General features: G+C 34.4%; 1 protein-coding gene across 1 annotated transcript; it reads left to right on the top strand.

Annotated features, from left to right (window-relative positions):
* The first annotated feature begins 7,765 nt into the window (after nt 1-7,765).
* On the top strand, nt 7,766-8,468 carry LOC148296811 (uncharacterized). Its single transcript, XM_088248635.1, has 2 exons — nt 7,766-7,810; nt 7,920-8,468. The coding sequence occupies exons 1-2, from the start codon at nt 7,766-7,768 to the stop codon at nt 8,466-8,468; spliced, it is 594 nt and encodes a 197-aa protein (XP_088104761.1).
* Nucleotides 8,469-15,729: the final 7,261 nt, after the last annotated feature.

Below are 15,729 nucleotides of genomic sequence, written 5' to 3'. Positions count from 1 at the left end.
CAGACGTATTACACATATATAGACGACGGGTTTTAAAAAAACGTCGTCTAATGCTAGCAAGAAACAGACGCCGACGAACTTGAACCACGACGGTAGTTAAAACAAGCGTCGTGGTATATTTTTATAGACGACGGTTTGTTAAAACAAGCGTCGTCGTATGCATAAAAAAGATTTTGAAATCCCAGTTTATTTTCAAGAACCCAGAATATATTCAGAACACAACATATACATTAATACTAAGCACGAAACCAACATATACTAAGCATGAAAACATTAAATCCATTCCCGATTCATAATAACAGAGAGTATTAAAAGATCCGACAACATTAAACCCTAAACCCGATTCATGAAAACAATAAACATTAAATCCATTAACCCATACCGTCGACAACATTAAAACATCACAAAACCCTTTACCACAGAACTGAATATCATTCAATGAATTTACAAGCATGAGATTAGGGTTTGCACTTACAGGTAGGCAGAGCTCACAGCTTATGGCCAACTTGGATTCGACGGAGAGACCAACTTTGAATTAGAGTTGAAGTGAGAGAGCGGAGCGAAATGTTTTAGGACACAGAAATTTTAGCAACTTGTATAAGAGTTAGAGCGAAATCTGAAAATTTTAGGTCGAGGTGAAATTTTTAGAAAGCGCGCTTTTTAAAAAACATCGACGGAAACAAAAACACAATCGTCGTTAAAAGTTCAACCTGAACATGACGCTTATTTTAAAAATGACGTCGTTGTAAATATCCTTACGACGCAAAACCAAACTACCGTCGTTAAACCCTAATAGACAAATATAACCTAAACCCTAAACCCTAATAAATAAAACCACAATTATATATATATATATTTTTTAAAAATAATTTCTCCAAAGGGATTAGGGTTTTATGTCCTAAAATATCTCGTCCATAAAACCCTAAACCCTAATCCCTTTTCTAAATTTATATAAACCCTAAACCATGAAAGTATAAGTGATGTTGTGACTCATGAAAACATTTCTCTTTTTGGTTTTAATTTTAAATTTGTATAACTCAAACTTAATTTTTTAAAGCTTAAGGGGGAAGAAAATATCTCAATGACTTCATAGGAGTTGACGTTGCATTTTTTGGATTTATTTTCAATTTATTATGAATATTTCGAATTAAATAGAATAAAATATTATTAATAAAACCCACAAACCACGTCGGCGTTAATAAATTAACGACGTTTTAAATTATAATAAACGACGTAATTTTTAAACAAACGTCGTTTAAAGTTAAAACCATGGCCATTTTTACACAGAAAACGACGTACAAACCATTTTCCACGACCTAAACGTGTATAATGTAATTAATACACGTCGGTATATTACAAAAAACGACGTGTTAAATAATATACCATGACGCGAGAGATTAATTTATCGACTTATTATTTTGGAGCATACTACGACGGTACCTACAACACTACTGTCGTGTTTATTTACCACGTCCTAAGTTCAAATTACCGTCGTATTTTTTCAATTTATACATCTGCCTTCTCTGTAAACCGCCGTCTTATTTTTATAGCTTTTTAAAATTAATTAATTTTTCTTTTATTTTGGTAATATCTTTCTTAACACAAAACAAAATTTAATTCTCAATCCTCAACAACATTTTCATCTTAAAAGGCAAATCTCTTCGTGTTAAATATTGATCAATATTTACACAATATATGTACACAAATTTGGCAAATACATCGTGGTTTCTTTTCTGCCTTCACCCTCAGCTTGTTCAACTGTTTCTTCCTCTCATATGCAAGCTGGGCCCTCTCCTTCCTCTTGTTCTCAAGCTCCTGCACAGCCACAGATGAATATCTAATAATTTCAGAAAATCAAAATCAACAAAGTGTGAAAAGCTCACTCCTCGATTCCTGGTTACATTGTAGTCCCCTCTTCCACAGTGATCAACTTCAATCCTCCTGTGTAGCAGGGGGGGAACCAGCCTTAGAACCTGTTGTGGGTTGTGCGTCTGCAAACCCATGCAGGTTCTAAAGCTGGTTCCACCCTTGCTACACAGGAGGATGTAGCAAACCCATGCTTGGTCTTGTGAGGAATCATTCTGCAAACCCATTTGCTTTCAGAAAGACAATTTCTTGTGAGGAATCATTCTGCAACCCTAATTGAAAACTGAGAGTTAAAAAACGCGTGAAAAAATCATATTTAAACAAATTATCGAAGTACAACGTCGGTTCTAATATACATAGCGACGTCATATTTTAATAATCAACATCCGTTTAGATAAACAAGCGCCGTCATAACTACATCGGAAATCCAAAAGTCATTTGGCGAGTATTAAAAAGAGAACGACGTCGTTTTCAGAACCCCAAAGTAACCACGTCGGTTTATTAAAATACACAGTCGTTCGGCAGTTGTGATAACTACGTCAGTTATGAATTATTTACCGTCGTTATAAATTTATAATACGACGGTTTGTAAACCCTTTTACGTCGCTTGGTAAAAACTATGACGTTGTTATGTGTGTACAACGTCATTTTAAAGAAACCAAGGTTTAGAAATGCGCTCTTCGTAAATCATCGACGGAAAACAATAAAACCGTCGTTAAATATGACATCTATACCCTAAACCCTAAACCCTAAACCCTAAACCATAAAATATAAACCATAAATTATATATATATTTTTAAATAATTATAGAAAAGGATTTATGGTTTTAGGGCCTAATATATATTAACCATAAACCCTAAACCCCAAAAATAAACCTTCATCCCCCTAAACCCTAAACCCTAAACCATTAAAGTATAAGTGATGTTGTGACTCATGAAAACATTTTTCTTTTTGGTGGTAATTTTAAATTTGTATAACTCAAACTTAATTTTTTAAAGCTTAAGGGGGAAGAAAATATCTCAATGACTTCATAGGAGTTGACGTTGCATTTTTTGGATTTATTTTAAATTTATTATGAATATTTGAATGAAATGGAATAAAATATTATGAATAAAACCCACAAACCACGTCGGCGTTAATAAATTAACGACGTTTTGAATTATTATAAACGACTTAATTTTAAAACAAAACGTCGTTTAAATTCTAAACCATGACCATTTTTGCACATAAAACGACGTACAAAACATTTTTCACTACCACAACTCTTAACTTCTCGCCGTCTAATATCAAAAAAACAATGTCGTCTATAGAACCAAGAGCGTCGTTTGAACAACCTTTTACGTCGCTTTTTTAAAAACTGTGACGTTGTTATGTGTCTACAACGTCTTTTTGAACAAACTACGGTTTTTCACAACATGAAAACCTCAACAAATTTACAGGGACGTTGATTTCAACAAAAACTTGCGAATTCTAACCAATTTTGTACAAAAACTTGTCTAATTCTAACAAAATTTGTACATTTTATAAAAATGTTTAAGTATGCTAAAATTCCTCTACTCCATATGAACACACACAAACTCTGCCCATTCTTTCCTAACTTCTTCAATGGCAGCTTGGGGGTATGGCGCTTGATCCTTTCCTTTGGCAAACTGCAGTCCATAAACAAAGATTAATCTCACAGACGACGCTATTATTCATTCACCGACGTAGTATATATATTCAACGACGGTATTTTTAATTTACCGTCGTTGATAATATAAAAACCCACATAAAAATAAATCTGAAAATTTTCTTCTTACCATCTTCTCAAATTCCAGGGAAGTATCCTTTATGATGTCTCTCATAAAGCACATGACATAATACCCGCATTCTACACTGCTTGGTTGCTTTGGAGTGCCGGGCAGAGTTTTCCAGAGAGGTGTTTTACGGCCTACTCTGCCTATGTGTGTATTATACATTTTTAGAGTAGAGTTCACAATGTTTTTCCCGTCCTCATCCACAACCCGATTTCCAGGCAGTGGATCCAGAAAATAGACGGTTTCCTTCTTTGCTCTTACAATGATCAAGACCCAATGACGGCTGCACAAAATAAATATAAAGGTTAAATAGTGTTATATGCAGAGCATCATACAAACAAAATCCTGTTTTTTGTTTGGAGACTAACCCTGGATTGTAAGGCATCAGGAAAATCTGTTCACCATCTGTTTTTTGAAGACGATTGGCTACGAGACGTGATCTTTCAGTTAATGAACCAGCGTCGGCACTAACTAGAGCAGGGTCTATAAAGCCAACCATATTCACCATATTTGCAGCTTTCAGATGATCAAACAGGCACCTAAATATATGAATTGAAACCATGAGTGTTTTTTTTTTTAAACATAAAGGAGAGTGTCAAATGAATATTTGATAAGGACAAACCTCATATATACTGCAACGATAGTAGCCCCAATTTCTTCCATGCCAGCAAATTGGGTAATATCTTCATGCAAGACGAAGGTGTTACGATCTATGCCAAACACCTCCTTCTCAATCATAAAGCTCATAGCCTTCTCCTGAGGCTTTAGTGTCGATTCAACATAACTACAAAGGGATTGTAAAGAAGATGGCAACTCCAGCTTTGAATAATCTGGTACTTCAGTACTCTGTTTGAACAAATAAAGCAACATAAAGTGACGTGGTAAATAAATAACAACGACGGTTTAAATAACAAAACGTCGTCTTAAAATGAGTTACACGACGGTAAAACAATACCGTCGTAATGAATACTTTATTACGTCGTTTAAATAAAACCGACGTCTAATTCAAATGCAAAATTCATAATTAATGAATTTACCTTTTCAATTTTCTTTTCTCCAACACTGGATTGCTGTTTTAATAAATAAAGAGATATATATATATAAGAAAGATTGTACAATAATTTAAACATTCAACTAAATAAAAAATGGCGTGGAAATTTAAAACAAACGACGGTTGAAAGAAAATATAGACGTCTGAAAATTGAAAAAGAAATGAAAAAGGCAAAGTTAAGAGAATTTACCTTCTCATCTTTCTTTTCTTCAATCTTTTCACGATCCCCAGATTTCTGTTATAAGAAATAAAGAAATATATATAAGACATAGTACAAAAAGGGCAAAAAAAAAAAGTAAATAAATTAAATTAAACCGTCATGGTAATAATAACAAACGACGGTATTTAAGAATTACAGACGTGTATATTTAATCAAACGACGGTAAATAATAAACGTCGTGGTATTTCATATACTACGACGGTATCTAAGCTTGTACAACAATTTAAACATTCAATTAAATAATTGCAGACGTGTAACATTCATTAAACGTCGTGGTAATTCCTTTACCCTCCGTTTGGATGAGGGAAAATAACGCGGAATTTAGCTAAAAGTCGGGAATTTAAGATGAGAAATTGACAATTCCCTTGTTTGGCAATTTAAGCGCGGAATTTATTAAATGACGCGCGGAATTTATTAAATGACGCGCGGAAAAAATCATGGAAATTGAGGCATCAAATTCCCGAGTTTAATTTCCACCAAAATAGGCGTCATTTGACAATTTCCACAGTGCGGGAATTCATATTTTCTGTTGTGCCAAAATTTAAGTAATAAAAAAAATGCCAAAATTTTCATGAAAAAAAAAAAAAGAAAGAAAAAAGGCCTTGTCGCTCTATAAAACCTATGAAACCCTGAACAACAGATTGCCTTGTCGCTTTATAAAAAAAGCTGCGAGCCAGAGAAGTAAGAAGCATCATAAAAAAACTGTGAGTCTCTGTTCTTCCTGTCTCTGATCTTCTGCTCTTCTGCTTTCTCCAACTCTGTATGCGTCTCTGTTCTTTCAGGTTCATGCATATCCATATACTAAACAACTCTATATATGTATTTATTTGTTATAGAAGAGAAAGGGTTCTGCTTTTTGGGTTCAATTCTATGTAGTTGTTGTTTTGCGTCACTGTATGCGTCACTGTAGTTGTTTTGTGCTTTTTGGGGTCAATTCTATATATGTATACTAAACAACTCTGTATGCGTCACTGTAGTTGTTTTGTGTTTTTGTGTTTTTGTCTTCTCTGATTTCTATATCGTTTCCTGCTCTGTAGTTGTTTAATTCAGACATATAAACAGGTATGGCTACTGTTAATATTGATAACATGTTAACGAGGTTAAGACAGAAGCGTGCTATAGTGAAGAGAAGGAAAATTATTGTCTGTACAATGATCTCTTTTATGGTTACACTAGTACAATGGTATTATGATAATTTTCGTGTTAAAGAGCCTTCACATGATTGGGATGAAGAAAGGCGATCTTATTTGAACCGTATGTACAATGGAAAAGAAGTTGATTGTATTGATCAATTTCGAATTAGCAAAAGTGCATTCAAAAAGTTATGCAGAATTTTAGAAGAAAATGGTGGGTTGGTTCGAACAAGAAATATTTCAATTGAAGAATCTGTAGCAATATTTTTGAAAATAATTGCTCACAACTTGAAATACAGAGTCATTGGTTTTGACTATTACCGTTCAATCGAAACAATTAGTAGGCAATTTAACAGAGTCTTATATGCCGTGATGAGAATTAGTGAAGAATACATAAAATTCCAGCCAAGTACTGTTGGGAGTTCCGAAAGAAGCAAATGGCAATGGTTTGAGGTACTTATATAACTAGAAAAAAAAAATAAGAATTTTATTTTATTTTTCAACTAGTTATCTTAAGTTTCATACTTATACTTTTTTATATTTCATGTTTAGAATTGTCTTGGGGCACTTGATGGAACTCACATTCCGGTAACAGTGTCAGCAGAAGAAAGACCAAGATATCGAAATAGGAAGGGCGATCTCTCCACTAATGTTTTAGGGGTTTGTGCTCCAGATTTGAGATTTATTTATGTATTACCTGGATGGGAGGGCTCTGCATCTGATGCTCGTATATTGCGAGATGCTTTACGTAGGAACAACCGATTTCATGTTGCAAGAGGTAAGTTTTAATACTAGTTCTAAATTAGATTGATATTATTTCCTCTCTTCTTCTTTTTTTTCAATACAAGCTAGCTCTTTATATCTAATTTGCTTTTTAAAATTTCTTATTGTAGATAAGTACTATCTTGTGGATGCGGGTTATACTAATGGACCGGGGTTTTTAGCACCGTATAGAGGAACTAGATATCACTTGAGTGAATGGAGTGGGAACAATCGACCTAAAAATTACAAAGAGTTATTTAATCTACGTCATTCAATTGCAAGGAATGTAGTTGAAAGAGGATTTGGACTATTGAAGAAACGATGGAGTATATTACGTACACCTTCATTTTTCAACATCAAAACGCAGGTTAGAATCATAAATGCATGCTTTGTATTGCATAACTTCATTCGAACTGAGCAAGCTAATGATCTTGTTTTAGAAGTTCAAGATTTGGAATTTTTAGCTTCTGTGGATCATGACATATCAAATCATTCGACATTGGAGGGAAATAATGCTCATGATAGGATTGCAAGTGTTCAAGTTACTGATCAATGGACAAACTTTCGAGACACATTGGCAGTAGAGATGTTCCATAATTATCAAGTGCAACGAGGCATCATTAATTCTTGATTTATTGTTCACACTTGGACCTTTGTTTATCTTGTTTCATGTACTTCATGGTTTTTTTTTTGTTTTTTTGTTTAGAAAAAGTTAATCAGAATGATCATTAATTCTTATGTTATTTGTTTCTATGAGTACTTGACTATTCTATCACATGTTGTCATGCTTACTGATGTCCAATGTTGGGATTCTCTACCTAATTTCCTTTCTAATTGTATTTTAAACGTGCAAAAGTGAACAAGCAGGGGCTAATTGTATGGAGTAGTGAGTGATATATTAAGTCAAAGTGGATTCAGTTGGGATTCAACAAAAAAGATGATAAGCATAGATGAAGATCATGTTTGGGAAGAATATGTGAAGGTAAATATATTAATTAAAAGTTTTTTTTTTTAATCATGTGCTCTGTTTTTTTCTGTTGTTAAAGAGTACTTATAAGATTCTTATTTGACTTTGATTATTTGTTTGGTAGTCTCATGACGATGCTAGAGGTTTTCGATTTAAAGTTATAGAAAATTGGGATGATATAGTAGATTTGTGTGGCAAAGATAGAGCCACTGGAGAGGGCGCTGAAACAGGTGCAGATGCAACTGAGGTTATGACTCCTACTGATGAAGTTGATCATGTTGATTTGGATGGTGATACACAAGATTTAGAAGATATTCATGTTATTGATGATATTTCACCAACCTCAACAAATGGTCAAAAGAGAAGAAATCGTGCATCAAATTCTTCTGATATTCTTCCTACAAAGAAAAGAGGTGCTGTCAAAGATGTTATTGCTTATTCGATTGCTAGAATGGCTTTATCATTTGAAGAGTTTATCCGTGCTGATACTAAGAACCTTGATCCAGCAGAGGTATATGCTGAAGTACAAGCAGTACCAGGTCTTAGTGAAAATGAACAACTTAAAGCATGTGCTTGGCTGATAGAAAATGACAAACAATTTCAGATGCTGAAGGCACTCCCAATTGAGAAAAAAAAGAGTATGTTGCTGATGTTTATTGCACGTGGGGAGTGATTTGGTTTGCTAATATGTTCTATTTGTTTAAGTTGAGTTATTTAGTTCATCAAACGATATGTTATTTTATACTTCGAGGAATACCTTCTATGTCGGTTATCAGTTTTTTTTTTCTTTCGAAATATTTAATTTCTATCATTTATAATTTACATGAGATATCCAAACATTGAAATTTTCAATTTCTGTCATTTACGAAATCCGACATGCATAAATCCAAACACTGAAATCTTCAATTGCTAGAAACTGAAATCTTCAATTGCTAGAAATTGAAATGACGGAAATCTAATTTCCGTCATTTTAGAATTCTATGTAATTGGCAATTCCTTCATCCAAACGGACCATTATTGAAAAAAAGAATTGAAAAAAGCAAAGTTATGAGAATTTACCTGTTCAACTATCTCAAGTATCTTTCCTTCTACTCTCTTTTCAACTTCCCCTGATTTCTGTTATAAGAAATAAAGAAATATATAAATGACATTGTAGAAAAATTAAAACAAATAAATAAACCGTCGTGGTAAACATTAACAGACGACGGTATGAAATAATTACAGACGTCTGAATAACATCAAACGACGGTTTAATAAAGAGCGTCGTGGTATAACTTTAACACGGCGGTAAATATAAACAGAGAAACAGAGAATTCAAAGTTCAAAGACGTTACCATTTCCTCCTGCTGTTCCCCATTCTTGGCAGTATCCTCCTCAAATTGTAGGGCTCTAACATCAAGTGCCCCAGAACAGCTTGCTTTGTCAGACATTGGATTTTTGGGACTTTGCCCTTGGATTTGGGACAATGTATTCAGTTTCAGCAGGCTTGGATCAAAATTGGGGATGATTTTTGAAAGCTGACTCAGCAAATTTTCCCTCTCAGCTTCTACCAATTGCTTCGTCCTAGCCTCCATCTTTAAACTCTCTTCCCTTGATCTAGCCTCCATTTTCAAAGTCTCTTCTTGAAGGACAAGTCTTACACTTTCCTTCAATTGATCAGCAAACCTAACCTTCTGTTGTCTAGGTAAATTGAAGTATTGCTTAGGGGAAACCCCAGCCCCTACACCTCTAACTCTTCCTGGATGCTCGGGACCCAAAGCCAATGTCAAAACATCATTGGATCCTGACAGAGAAATTGTGCCTTCAGAGACTTGCTTTTGTAAATCATCCTAACAAAAAGACATAATAAAAAGTCAGAATAAGGAAACAAACGACGGTTATTTATAAAAAATAGACGTAATATAATATTTCACACGACTCAATAACATAACAATCGACGTAATATAATATTTAAGACGACGCTAACTAAATACCGACGTTATTAATATATTAACACGACGTCAATAATAATCCACCGACGTCTTATGATATAATTACAAAAAACAGAGCATGGATTCCATATTCAGACCTTTAACGACGCCTTTTAAAATATTTCGACGTAGTAAAACTTTTCACACGACGGAAAAATATAACAGCAAACGTAATAAAATTTTTAAAACAGAGTGAGTAGGCTTACAATTAATTTTGCTTTCTCTGCAGTCTTTGGATCCGGGATGTTATCATGTTTGTCTTCTCTTGCTTTTTTCCATAAGGTAGATCGATCAATATCTACCCCAGGCATGATTTCCTTCAAGTCCTCCTTAAAACCAACATATCCTTTTCGAGACAATCATGATTGTACTCAAGTTTTTCCCTCCTCTGTGATTGTTCTTCATGCACAGCCTCAAATTCTTTAGATAACCTTGAAGCTACAAAGGCATCCCATTGAGCTTTCTCTATGAATTTGTATGTTTCAGGGGGCTGCCTTAATCTATCCTGCTCCTTGATGAATGGAAGGATATGAAACCTCGTTAGTGTAGACTTGAAATCTTTCCATTTCTTGGCGGTAGAAGATAGCACCATTTGCTTGCCCCCTTTACCAACCACAAAAGCCATGTCAACGGCTTCCCAAATCTGCTCTTTTATATCCTTGGATATTTGAACCCATTTCTTGTCCACAAGTGGGACTCTGGAGCGTGCCAACACACCAATGTAGGACTGCATCTCATTATGTGCACGGCCATAAGGTTTCCCTTCTTCATTGTACTCAACAACAGGCTTGATTTTCTGAATTTTTCTCTGCACAACACGGGGCATTGTGCTCATACCCCGACCTGACTTTGCCTCCTCAGAAATAGTTGTCGTGCTGGCTGGTTCTGTCTCAGAAGATGAAACAAACTTTATCTTCTTCGAGGCCTTGGTTTGAGGATTTACAACTCTAAGCTCCTTCTTCGAGGATTCATTTTTTTTCAAGCCAGACTCCTTACTTTGGGATTGAGAAACCATGGTTACAGACAAATTAAACCTGCAAGTGAAAATATATCAGTGAAATTAAGAAAAACCACGATGATTATTTATAAACTACGACGTATTATAATATTTCAAACGACGTAAGAACAAAACAAACGACGTAATAATAAATTTACACGACGGTAATTAATCACCGACGTGATAAAATATTACAACGACGTAAATAATAAACAACCGACGTCTTATGATATAATAAAAACAGAGTATTAAATATTACAACGACGTTAATAATGAACATTCGCCGTGGTATTGAAAATAAAACGACGTAAATATTAATATACCGTCGTCTATACCACAAAAACAAATTAGGAACAACGTAAAATATTATCAGCAGAAAAATAATTAAAAAGATTTTCGAAACAAAAACCATTGTTCAGAGAAATCAAACATGCGATGAATATATCCTTAAAAATCAAAAACAAAAAAAGGATATCATTTTAAAAAACAACGACGAACACTTTCACACGACGCTAGGGTGACTGACGAACCGTCGTGGTCTATAAATCTAACCACGTAAATAACAAGCCACCGTCGTCTTATTTAGTTGAAGTAAAAGAACCAGAGTAGTGTTCAAACTTGGAAACTTTTCGTCTTTGTCTGCAAATTTTATCAAACTTGGAAAGAAAAAATGTAAAAAGATTTAAAAGAACGAAAATGATATGCGCATGCAAAACAGGAACAAAAATCCTTCCAGAAATGCTTACCCTTTGCTTGCGATGAAAGCTTTCTTCTGGAGTTTGGTGTTTCAGTTCAGAGATGAAGACGAAGAGGAGATAAGCTTGAAAGTTTGAAACAGTTCTTGGAGAATGAAAAATGAGAAAAGCTTGAAAGTTTTTCTCGGGTTTGGAACCAATGCAAGTATGGGTCAGGAAGGGGAAAAGTTTAAAATAATAAAAAACCTTTTCATAACAACGACGCTATTAATAGTATGCGCCCTAGTATGATACATTATACGGCGCTATTGTTAACACTGCCCTATAATATTACTTTAAACGACGGTATGTTTTAATGAAACGACGTTTTGAAATCGAATTACACGACGCATGTTTCTTCAAAAAAGATGAATCGTCATTTTCCAATTTACCCAACGACCTTATATTCAATAATAACGACGTTAAAAATTAATACCACGTCGTTTTAATTACTCATACCGACGTGTAATTTTTTTAATTACACAATAAATTAATTTTCCAAAAAATTACAACGTCATTTTTATATAGCGTCGTTGTTAAATAATTTATACGACCTTATTTTAAATTTAAACGACGTGTATGTTATATATAAACGTCGATATTTTAAAAAACCGACGTGGTATATAAGATTTGTTTATAAATAATGGGTTTTCTGTCTTTCTGTCGTCTTCATTTTTCAATTAGGGTTTCAACTTTTTCTCAATTCTCTGGAGGCACATCACCTCTCTGTCTCATCTCGCTTTCATTTTTCAGTTTGGATGTTGATGTGTGTGCGCGTTTGTGTATCTGAAAAACACAAACACGCACACATCATCTAAAAAATTGTCTTTCTGCACAGAAGGAGAACAAGGTCTGCATCAACCCTCTTTCTCAGCTCCTCCATGATGGGGTTCTCTGGGTTGATCTCCATGGTCTTCTTACTCGACATGTACCCAGCCGCTCTGTTATCCCTCAAGGCCTGAGCCTTCATGATTCTTTCCATGTTGGCAGTCCAGCACGGTCAGACGGTCAGACACCACAACCTTCTCCACTCTGTCACCCAAAACATCCTTCACAACCTTGCAGAGTCCCTCAAACTTCTCCTTCAACTCTTCCTTCTTCTTTGCCTCGTCTTCACTCTCATCAAGCTTGAGACCTTCCTTGGCGGCTGAGACAAGCTTCTTGCCCTCAAACTCCTTGTGAGAGTAATTGGCACATCATCCACTTCTAAAACATTGCCTTTGTTCATTCTGGTTCGATTATGATGAGGAACAGAGTTCATTCTGGTAATGATAGACGAATAATGGCATAAAATTTGTACGTCGTTAATTTAACAAACCGTCGTGGTTAGTACAATTATGCGACAGTAGAGTTATGGATACCGTCGTAGTATATTATAATTAAAAAGTCGATAAATTTATATTTACAGTCGTGGTAACTTAATTTAAAGCGGCGATTTTTTTTGTAATTAACCGTCGTAGATTCCTTTGAATTTATGCGTCGCTGAATAAGAAAATTGGGTCGTGTTTATTAATTAATTAACACGGCGTCTTATTTTTATATCGTCGTCTTTACTTTCTACGGCGGTGATTTCATAGATGCAGTCGTTGTTTTTAGGTTCATATTTTAACTCTGAAAATACCTTTGTAATAAGACGACGCTTTTTTAATTTGGTGCGTCGTGGTTTCAAAATATCTATACATGTGCCGTTTTTTAGGTGTTTAAAGTATGTTTCTACGACGGGTTTCTATTACCGTCGTCTTTTAAAAAACAACGACGGTTTTTTGAGCTACCGTCGTTGTTTACTGGTCGTCTTTTGCCCTTTTTGTAGTAGTGAAAGAAAAGGAATGTTATAACGAAGGTTCACTTACCTAAAAACGTGGAGCAAGGAGACTCTTGTATGTACAGTAACCCTCTTTTCCGCTACTGGTGGACTGTTGCACATAAAGGCCGACAGAAGCAACGTTTAAGACCCAAAGAGTCGTTGGCCGAACGGTAAGAGGTTTAAAATCCCACACAGGGAAGATTTGAGATGGGTTCGAATTGCTTTCGTCTCAGTCAACTGATTCCATAGAAGAAAAAAGTGAGATAGATCATTAGGGACTATGAGAAAGTAACCCACCTTAATCCAGCTAGCAGGGGATAGGAGGGATCCCCATTTGCTTACCCTTATTTTTACGTAAAGGATCTAGTAGGTTGGGTAGAGCGGTGGCAGAGATCCGGCGAAGCGCTGGCGTTGCAGGAGGAGAGGAAGGAGGGAGAGAGGGAGTTGCGGGAGGCAGAGAGACTTACGCGATAGGGTTTATTTTTTGTTTTTATTTTCTTAACTAATGAAAAATATTCCGACCAAAAAAAAACTAATGAAAAATATAAAATATGAATCTCCTAAAAAAAGAAATAAAATACTCTTTTGGTCACTAAATTTTACATGAAATTTCAATTTTGTCACTCAAAAACAAATTTAACCAAATTGGTCACTTTGTTATCAAAAGTTTCCAATTTAAAGACTTGTGATTAGTTTATGTTAAGTTTGTTAGATTAAATACCATTTTAGTCACTGGGTTTTTTATATAAAAAAAAATTAGCCAAAAGCAATGCAAATGCGAAACTTTCTTTTGAATTTTTTTTTCAAATTCATGTATTGAAATAGTTATGGATTTAAATTTTTGTGAATGTTACGGTATGATAATGGGGATTATGATTTTAGCTTTTTTGAAAAGATCAATTTGCATTTTTGTGAAACTACTATATATGAACATATTTTGTCATGATAGGATTCCTTTTTTAACCTTAATTTATGCTATACCAACCATAAATTTTTAGCCTGTTGCGGTGTTCATGGGACATGTAGGGGTTGGTTCATTTTATATATGTGGTTAGGTTTGGTTCGTTTTATATATGCAGCACACGAAACCAATGTAATATCATGATTCTGATTGGTTTGATAAGGTTTCAAAAATTTAACGTGGCACTTTTAGTGGCTAGAAAAAGTGGCTGAGACTCACTCTAACTGAAATGTTAAATCCAACGTGGAACAACATTTTTCTTATTTTTGGTTATTTGACCGTGTGATGTTATTTTATTATATTATTATTATTTTTAAATTAATGTACCTAGATTGTAGGAAACCAATAAACAATATGTAATAAAATAATCTTTTAATTTGACATATCGGGTAGAATGTAAAACTCTATTATATGTCAAATTGCCACATAAGTCATCAAATTCAAATTTAATGTGTGATATTTGACATCTCCCTTGGATCAAATTCAAATTTTTATATATTTTTCCTGGCATCCAATATACATAGGACATGTGGAAATATTTTATTTTTTCGTCTTATGTGTATTAGACAATATTCCCACATGTTCTATGTATATTGGATGGTACACCAACCACATGGTGTACCCAGAACATGCAAAAATTACTCATCACGTTGAATATTTTGGTGATATGTTAAATATGGAGCGTAGGATTGACAGGCAAGATGTAGATTAAGTCTCCATGCTTGAGTTATTTGTAGTGGCTGAGCACTTTTGTTTTTTTGTCTGTGTGGTCGAAAGTGGCTGAGTACTTTGGGCTGTGACAAAACTAATAATGAGTATCATTACAAACATAGGATGTGGAGGGATTGGGTTGGGTTGAGTTGAAGTTAGATAAGGATTTGACCAAAATAAAAAGTTAGATAAGGATTACTTTGAAGCCCCTAAGTTTTTTAAATGTAGACACCTAATTACCTTCAAAACATTGTAAAATGAGTCTTCAAAATTAGAATGTCAATCACTTTGCACCCGTATGGCCAAGATCAAACTACAATTTGTTGTATATCCTTCAAAACATTGCAAAGGTAGACACTTTGCTTCTTCGTTAGTATCAGACAAAAAGTAGAGGTGTTAAATGAGTCGAGCCAAATTGAATTTGGCACAAGTTCGGTTTATTTAAAATTGATCCAAATTCAGTCCAATATGAACCTAATATGTCAAATTGAATTCGAATCAAGTCCATTTATAGGTTTTTTATTTTAATTTCTATTGTAGATGTTTCTTTTCTTTATTTTAGCGAAGCTCTTTACTCTTTCTGCAATATTAAATGCAATTTCTCATATTCGAACTAATTTAAATCATTATTAGCTAGTTAATAATATCTCTTTCAAAAATTGCTAAAACTGCCCAAAGCTGAACGCGGAGCAACTCACCTAAACGGCGTCGTCTTAGTTTTCCCTGGAATACGTCGTTCCGCGAATAAACGACAGAA

Source organism: Prunus avium, chromosome 2 (assembly GCF_965620075.1).
Source record: "Prunus avium chromosome 2, drPruAviu1.hap1.1, whole genome shotgun sequence".
Taxonomy (NCBI): Eukaryota; Viridiplantae; Streptophyta; class Magnoliopsida; order Rosales; family Rosaceae; genus Prunus; species Prunus avium.
This window is presented reverse-complemented; position numbering and strand designations above follow the sequence as displayed.